The sequence below is a fragment of the Poromitra crassiceps genome, assembly GCF_964638095.1.
Source record: "Poromitra crassiceps genome assembly, chromosome: 16".
Taxonomy (NCBI): Eukaryota; Metazoa; Chordata; class Actinopteri; order Beryciformes; family Melamphaidae; genus Poromitra; species Poromitra crassiceps.
In genome coordinates, this window is record NC_139645.1 from 5,966,660 (window position 1) to 5,976,105 (window position 9,446).

A 9,446-nucleotide genomic window follows, 5' to 3' on the forward strand; every position below is an offset into this window, starting at 1 on the left:
TGCGCGTTCACGCTGGACAGGGGCGGGGAGAAAAGCGAGGGGAGGCACGAGCGCACGAGCATGAGCAAAATAACAGGAAGTAAAACCCAGGAGGGGAAAAGATAGAAAGCACACACAGCAAATCCGTCGTTTTGGCCCGGAGACTACCTCTGATTGGCTGTCATGGTTCTGATGAATGTTCTGATCTCTCTTTTACTGTCTATGGTTCTAATGATAATACGACAATTGTCCCATTGGCGCAAGGAGGCGTTTTTTTCTAGGCCAAAAAACGGCGGCAGTGTTGGTGTAAAAAAAAGTGGGGGGTAATTCATCTCTTGCTTTCAATACTCTTTGGCTGTCGTGTGCTTTCTTCTTGCTTTCACGTGAGGATTGGCGTGATTGGGTGTCTGTAGTGCAACCGGCGAATCACAGCGGAGCTCGGCACCTCCCACTTCGAGCCAAACACGACTGTCGCAAAATGTTTACGGTCTACACACACAGTTTACGTTTGGTTTGGATCTGCAATGAAGGAGAAGGTTGCAGTTTGTCTGGATGATCTGTATGAATGCGTCTTGTCAGGTATGTGACATTGAATGAAGAGGATGTAGCGATAGCGCATGTTTAGCAAGCTAAGCGTTAACATGATATCCAGATGGTTTGCCTCGGTTTGATGACGAGACGCTAATCGCTAATGCTAGTCGCCTGAAATGTGTGAGCATACCGATGAAGTAAAACGCACTGCAGTGACGTGATTACTCTGCAGTGAGTGACAGCACTGGCTCCTTCTAGTCTGGTAGTTTATGGTTCATATTCATAACATGTCGCCCGTTGCAAATCTAAAAAAAAATGCATTTAAGTTGGAAAGCCAGATCCCAGTGACATTCATTCAATACCATATCAGAGAACCAAGCCAAGACAATCTGACATGAGATCACAATTCAGTCTATGATATCACTGATTATGTCATATCTATTACATTAGTAAACGCACATCTGAACAGACATCTATGTACCTGCTCTTGTATCCCCAATCCTGTAGTGTAGAGCCGCAGCACCATCCTTTGGTGAGTCAGCCCATTGAGATATATGGGTTCCCCCCCACCCAATGTCTACTCTTGTGCGCCACCCGTAGTAACATTTTGTGGGCGTCCCCACACAGACCGACTTAGTGGATATGACATCATCAGTCACTGTGGGTATGACATCATCAGTCACCACTGGCCACCACTCGACGATGACATCATCGCTCTGGCCACCACTCAACGATTGTGGGGCATGACAGACATAATGGTGGATGTTATGTTTGTTTGGCTGCCCTATATAAGACCTCTTTCTTGTCTTTCAGACTGACTGACTGACTGACTGTCTTGGAGAATGGACCCTGTAGTGCTGAGCTACCAGGACAGCCTCCTGCGACGGTCTGATGTGGCCTTATTGGAAGGACCTCACTGGCTCAACGACCAGGTCATCGGCTTCGCCTTCGAGTACTTTGCCGCCGAGCGCTTCAAAGGCCTGGGCGACGCCGCCATCTTCATCAGCCCGGAGGTCACCCAGTTCATCAAGTGCGCCTCCTGCCCCGAGGAGCTGGCGCTGTTCCTCGAGCCGCTGGACCTGGCCTCCCGCCGCTGGGTCTTCCTCGCCGTCAACGACAACTCCAACCAGAGCGCCGGAGGCTCCCACTGGAGCCTGCTGGTCTACCACCACGACTCCACCCACTTCGCCCACTACGACTCTCAGAACGGCAGCAACTCGCTGCACGCCCGGCGCATCGCCAACAAGCTGGAGCCCTTCCTGGGCACTGGCAGGAAGGTGCTCTTCGTGGAGGAGCCCAGCCCGTCGCAGCAGAACAGCTATGACTGTGGCATGTACGTGATCTGTAATGCCGAGGCCTTGTGCGAGAAGGCCAGGGCGGCGGGCTCGGCGCGCCTGCCCGTGCAGACCATCACCCCGGCCTACATCACCCACAAGAGGGCCGACTGGTGCCGACTGATCCAGAGACTAGCCAAAGATTGACCTCCGCCACTCGCTCTCTCTCTCTGTCTCTCCTTTAGCACTTAGCTCGTACTAGCTATATAGCAGAACAGCTCTCAGACCCGCCTCCTCCACATATCTACTGCCGGAGCCGATGAATGCACTCCATACAGTATTATATAATTATATCTTCAATATATTTCTATGATAGTCCCTACGGTATTGTAATCCCTATCATAGCCAAATTGGGGGGGAGATGAAGCAGGATTTGTGGATCAACTTGTGTCATGTTCATCCTTTGTATAGCCACAGCAACATGCGATATGTAAACGATAACACCAGCATGCCTATAAGAGGAATTTACTCCCAGTTACATATTCAACAAGGACGGGTCATAAAGATGTCATCTTTGAAAGGAGGCAGAAGCTTTTCTTTACTCAATTTATTTTATTGGGTTTGAAGCGAATGTGGAAATGTTTACATAGATTCATGCTCAGGGTCATTTTAAATGAACTAGAATTGACATTAAGAATGTGCATTTTGTATTACTTTTGGCTTCTACTTTTTGTCAGCCATTTCAGTCACATATTTGTGCTATAACAGGCAAATTTACAGTTAAAGGAACAGCTCACCCTAAAACCCAAAATATATATATCCCCTCTCACCTGTAGTGCTATTTATCCATCTATATCGTTTTGTGTTAGTTGCCTGAGTTTTGGAGATATCGGCCGCAGAGTTTCTGCCTTCTCTCCAATACAATGGAACTGGATGGCACTCGGCTTGTGCTGCTCAAAGTGCCAAAGAAATACATTTGATAAACTCAACAGCAATGTCTCTTTCCAAAAATCATGACCCGGTTACTCAAGATAATGCACAGACCTTGTTGTGAGCAGTTTCATGGAGGAACTATTTTCTTTTGACCGAACTACACCTGCTAGCTGCTAGCTAGTTCCTACATGAGACTGCAAAATAAAATAGTTCCTACATGAAACTGCTCACAACAAAGTCTGTGCATTATCTTGAGTAACCGGGTCATGATTTCTGGAAAGAGACAATGCTGTTGAGTTTTTCAAATGTATTTTGTTGGTGCTTCGAGCAGCACAAGCCGAGTGCCATCCAGTTCCATTGTATTGGAGAGAAGGCAGACATCTCTGCGGCCGATATCTCCAAAACTCAGGCAACTAACACAAAACGATACAGATGGATAAATAGCACTACAGGCGAGAGGAAAACTATGTATTTTGGATTTTAGGGTGAGCTGTTCCTTTAAGAAACAGAAAACTGTTGAGAGGTGGAATGTACGTTATCTCCTCTTGCTGAAAGCAAAACATCAAGTTTAATGTCCATAGATCGAATACATTTTACTGTTTTTGTTGGCAAAAATGTGACATTAAAGTCATTCTTATTTTAAGCTCACATTGTCTAGTTCTCATCAAGTCGTGCACATGTAAACCATTTTCAATATCTTGTATTGAAATGAACGCACAATTACTTCACACTGAAGAAATGTATGAGCACATATTTTGTGTAAGTGTTGGAAAACAGATTGCTGAACCTTGTGTGTGTTAGAGTTGACTTGCAGCCTTGGCTTCTGTTGTGAGCCAACATGCAATAAGGAAGACAACAGTTCCATGTCCATCCTCTACTAAATTAACCCTTCACTTTTAGGCCGCAAAGTCATTTGAAGCCAGTGGGCTTGGTGAGAACTTCCAATAACTCATCCGAGCATTCAAATGTAACATCTAGTAGTATTATAACGTCATATTTATCCATAGGAATGGAACGGCATGATGGATGGTAGCTTAATAAAGCGGAGACTGACGAGAAGAAAGTCTGTCAAATTTATTGCATTCTCATTCTAGGGAATCTGCATGTAGTTTTTTTGCAACATAATTGTAGATATTCGAGACAAAAAAAAGGTTTCAAGGTTATGCTCATCGATAAAAAGGTTACAGCTCTCATAATATAAACCATACCCACTGATGAGGTTCCTCTATAAGAGAGTGGTTCTCAACCTTTTTCATATCAAGGACCCCTAATTTATTACATATTACGGACCCCATTTGATAAAAATTTGTTGTCTCTCTGACCCAAATCTGAGAATGTTTTTGTTAGATATTATTTTCTCGAGAATCCCATGACTATATACTATCTGTATTGTAGGTGTAGAGAGAGAAGTCATTCTTGTACATTCTATAATTGTGTTAACTTCTTGTATAATGTTGAATTTTAACTATCCGTCAGGGACGCCTGGTGGTCCCCGGACCCCATGTTGAGAACCACTGCTCCAAGAGTCCCACTAACACATTCTACTTCAATCAGCTGAAGCACCTGGGATGAACAAGTTACTTTCAAAGTGTAATATACTACATATTACTAGTTACTTTCATTTGAAAGTAATAAGCTAGTTTACAATATTACTGTCTGTGTAGAGTAACTCATTACTTGTTACATTACTTTTGCATTACTTTCACCTAAATAACTGCAGTAGCAGAATGGCATCGCCGCCAACGGAACCATCCCGAAAAAGAATTTAAACCATTTTCAAGTCAGTGTAAACTATCCAAAATTCTAAATGTTATCCTTTTTCTTTATTGTCATCTATAGTGGTTATTTGCATAAAAACACAATTTGATTAGGAAATGATTGTATCTTTATTTAAATATGTGCTTTGATTAAAAAAAAAAAACTAAATTAACTCAAACTGTAACTTGTATTACTTGACAAAGTAACTAGTATAATGCTGAAATCCTATTGGTAATAAGTTATATTACTGAGTGACTGCTAAAAGTAATATATTACATGTAATATATTACTTTTGTAATGAGTTACACCCAACACTGGGGATGAAGATACATACTCTCTGAGCTCCCAGCTAGCCAGAATGTGACCCTTGATATATTTATAGGCCAGCTTTACTGTATCAGTTGGAACAGGATTTAGGATTTCAACAGGAACTGCCTTGTAGAGAAGTTATGCTGACAGCGTCCAGGCCTGCCTGGAGCGGAGTGGCCGTGACAATGCACAGAAACTTCATATTAGTTCAGGGAGAGGGACTGTGAGTGAAATATCGTTCACCTTAGCCAGCAGTCTCAAACTCAACCCACCTGTAAAGCCAAAGGTGTTGTAATGAAAAGTCAACGTGGATTCTTTCCCCCCTTGTAAGCCTCCACAGTACCATATTGCGTTAGTACTGCTGCTAAATATTCATGTCATCGTTTTTCATTAGTGGTTTTCTCAGAGCAACCTATCGCTGAAGAGTCATATGGTGCTGTATTATTAAAGAAAAAAAACGTATTTGAATCTGGGCTCGTTAAGTTGATTGGCCGCACAGATAACGAGTTGTTTCTATAGTCTGTGCCAGCAGTGCACTTGAGGTTGGCAGAGAGGGGGCACCAGGCTGCAGGCCCTGTGCGCCCCCCTCTTAAATTCACACAGCTTGGAGGCGTTCCAGCCTCCAGTCTGCTTCCTCTGGCGCCCTGCGCTCTGCAGCAACATCCCATGGTCACATTTCAGCCAGAGCAACAAGCAGTCAGACGAGCCTTCAAGGTTTACTATTGTCCTGGTAAAATGCCACAGAGCCGGGGCCGCTGGCCACCCTGGCTGCACGCTAAAAGACAGACAGCTCTGCCTCCAAATAACGCTTTAGTAAGTGCGCTCCAAGAACCGAGAGCGCTTAGCCTACCAAACTTGACTTTGTGTCTATTGTCAGAGTCGCCCCAGCAGGTATCCTAAACCTGTCAACGTTTTGTTTCGCACTTTGAATGGATATTAGACATATGCTGTTGATGCGTTATGTGGAATTGAAAACAGGTGGATAAATCTGAATCCACATGATTTTGTACCCTGGCTGGGTCCATCTCTTTTGGGCTACTGGTGCACAGCTCTCTGTGGCATGAGCCACGCTGGCCAAGTTTCTCCAAAGCTTCTTAGCACTGGTTGTTTTACCTCAGTGCTAATGAGAAGGGAGACCATCCTTCAACAAGGCTACCTACTGTAAGTTCAAACTGCAAACTACCTCCAAGGCTGAGATCTAGCTGCCTGCATTCAAAAATAAAAAATACATATAAAACTGAAACTATTTACTTATTTGGTTGTAATTTATGAGCGAATGCATAGGTATATTATGCAGTTATATGCACACACACACAGGCACAGAACTCCATTAGTGAAGTCCCTCCTGGCCACTGCTCTTCATCAGTGTTGTGTGTATAATGCATCACAGCAGCAGGAGCCAAGGTTTCTCTTCCAGCATCTCCAGGTGGTTCACATTTACTCCTCATAGCAGCTCCAAGGCCTGGAGTATGTACACATAAACATGTGCGCACGCACACACACACACACACACACACACACACAGAGACACACGCGCGCGCACACACACACACACACACACACACAGAGACACACGCGCACACACACACACAGAGACACACGTGCGCACACACACACACACACACACACACAGAGACACACGCGCTCACACACACACACACACACACACACACACAGAGACACACGCGCACAGCAGACACACAGAGACACATGCGCACACACACACACACACACACACACATAGACACACGCGCGCACGCACACACACACACACACACAGAGACACACGCGCGCGCACACACACACACAGAGACACACACGCGCGCACACACACACACACACACACACAGACACACGCGCGCACACACACACACACACACACACACACAGAGACACAGGCGCGTGCACACACACACACAGAGACACACAGAGACACACGCGCTCACACACACAGAGACACACACGCGTGCGCACACACACACAGACACACACGTCACACAACACAAGTGCGTGATGTCAGCAGAGTGACTCCCTCACGCCTGTTTGGGGGGTGTAACATCACATCATGCCCTGTCTGTCTGAGCACATCTGAAAACAACTACAACCACTCGGAACCATTTGAGCTCAATTTACACCCACAATGCGTGCAACATCAGTTTGATTAAAACAAGCAACATCCTTTTCACAAGGCCAAAACAGCACCGTTTACATCCTGACCGGCAGTGTTTCCAGGTGGTGCACTTGACAGTAACATGCCCTGCTTGTTGGTTAGATTTAAAATAGGTCAAGTCTGCATCACAACATATGCTAAGGGAGGCAAGGAGCAGAATGCTCCATTCAGTTCACAGTATCAGATCAGATCACAGATCAGATCAGTATTCAGATCCCTGTCTCCTTATAGTAACACCAGCAGTACTGTAGTGCTGAAGCGCCAGCAGGCTCCTCTCTTCCTTGGATCAGATTGTAAACTAGAGTTCAGATGTAGGTCAGTCAGCACATGAGCATCTCAATGTTCTTTCAATCAATATCTTAAACATCTGCAACAGTTGTGAAAATGTAAATTTGGATGTGTGGTAGCACTGTCACCTCACAGCAAGAAGGTCGTGGGTTCGAATCTCCACGCCGGGTCCTTTCTGTGTGGAGTTTTGCATGTTCCCCCCGTGTTCGTAGTGCTCCAGGTGCTCCGTTTTCCTCCCACAGTCAAAAGCTATGCTATGTTTGACACAGGGGACAATTGTAGCAAAAAATTATAATTTTGAAGGAATGGAAGTCCTCCTCTTCACCTTCTTTCCAACTGTGGTTGACGGACATGACCTCTGTTATACGGATGGAGAGACTTAGGTAGCCTGGCTAAACCCAGCCTCCACGTGACCTGCTCTCAGACCTGCTCTCAGTCACTACTAGTGACTGAGAGCAGGTCTGAGAGTAGGTCACATGGAGGCTGGGTTTACCCAGGCTAAGACTTAGGTTCCTGAGGACCAATTCACTTGGAGTGTTTTAAACCATTTGGGACCCGTTTCTAGCCTACCTCGACGAGGTTAGGGGTGACGGGTGACTTCCCTGGCTGGCTTCTCATGGATCCCTTGTGTGGGATTCCAGGCACAATGTCTCCCTTAACCCATTGATACCTGATGCAGCAATTGTGTGTGTATCCCTTTAAGACCGTGAAACGGGTCATACGTGGTTCGCGGTCTTAAAGGGATACACACACAAATGAGGGATATTCACGCAAATGCTGCATCAGGTATCAATGGGTTAAGCATCTTATGCGGCAGGTAATCACATTGTATATGTTGATAATGAATGAATGTTGATAATGATAATTATGTATCTTTTCTTTTCTTTTCCTGTGTCTGAGCGTGTTTGTTTGTCTTGTCTGTGCATTGTTCAGAAAATTTAAAATAAAAAAAATATATAAAAAAAAGCTATGGTATGTTTGTGTAGTATTGCTATGTATATAATCTAGTAAAAATGTGTAGTACTGTATGTATATGATGTATGTCAGCTATGTTGTGTGTAGATATATGATGTAGTATATATGTAATATATGAGTGATGATGCTATGTAAAACCCCTTGAGACATGCTTGTGATAAGGGGCTATAAACATAACTGAACTGAACTGTATAATGAATCCAACAAAGAGGCAGCAGAGAAAAAGATATTAGAGGCGACAACGTCCAACTGAAAAGTATTTTGCTAATGCTGAAATCAGCTGTAAGATATGCATGCCAAAGAAAACCTGATCTATTTAACACACAAATCTATGACTTTTATCAGCCTCTACTGGCGACAGAGGAATTGCAGCAGCAACATAATGTGGTTTCTGGCTCAGCTCAGGTTGGCCTGTAATTGACATAAATAATAAAGTCACATGTTGAAAGTCAGTTAGATCCTTGAGTTACTGGTATCGATCCAGTCAAACCCCAGCAGATATATTATTGATTTTGAACGATGGAAGAGTAAAATTAATTAATGGCTGAAGCCCTATTTGAAGGATGAGGCATAATTTCCCTGGATTTCTCTGCACAAGTGTCTTTCTGAACATCACCTTTCTGAACCCCCCCCCCCAAATATTTTATTTTATGGTTTTTCAGAACATGAAAAACAAAAAACAAGAACATTTGGGGGACACTTTTAACCCAAGCTGCGTCCACTAATACTGAAAAGTGTCTATATACTCTCAGTGATGGAGTTGCTGGGTTGAATTAGTTATCGCTGGAAGGAAAAGGAAAGTATCCAAAGACTTTATGAGCTGCAGATGCTGAGAGAGAGAGAGAGAGAGAGAGTCAGGCACAAAGAAAGGAAACAAGCTAGATCAATAGGAAAATAAAAAAAATATATATACGAATAATTCCAAAGTAGAGTGTTTAGGAGCTGGACAGCTCACCCCACCATGAAGACCCCAGACCTCCACTTCTGCCTCCATATCAGGGGGCTGCAGTTCCCCCTGCGAGTCTGGGGGCTGTGTGTGTGTGTGTGTGTGTGTGTGTGTGTGTGTGTGTGTGTGCGTGCGTGCGTGCGTGCGTGTCGCTCAATGTCAAGTTGACCCCTTCAATTGGCGGTGTGTGAGATAGCAATCCAGACACAAACATGGTATTCCTCCTGCTATGACCTGCCTATGCCTCTGAGCTGACCTACATTGAAATAAAAGGGACAGAGCA

At 44.5% G+C, this 9,446-nt stretch overlaps 1 protein-coding gene across 1 annotated transcript; it reads left to right on the forward strand.

Moving 5' to 3' along the window:
• The first annotated feature begins 486 nt into the window (after positions 1-486).
• Positions 487-3,667, forward strand: senp8 (SUMO peptidase family member, NEDD8 specific). Its single transcript, XM_083652638.1, has 2 exons — positions 487-558; positions 1,324-3,667. The coding sequence occupies exon 2, from the start codon at positions 1,353-1,355 to the stop codon at positions 1,989-1,991; it is 639 nt and encodes a 212-aa protein (XP_083508764.1). The 5' UTR covers positions 487-558; positions 1,324-1,352; the 3' UTR covers positions 1,992-3,667.
• The last annotated feature ends 5,779 nt before the right edge of the window (positions 3,668-9,446 follow it).

Coding starts and splice junctions, on each gene's coding strand:
- senp8 (XM_083652638.1), top strand. CDS start 1,353: ATGGACCCTGTAGTGCTGAGCTACCAGGACAGCCTCCTGCGACGGTCT.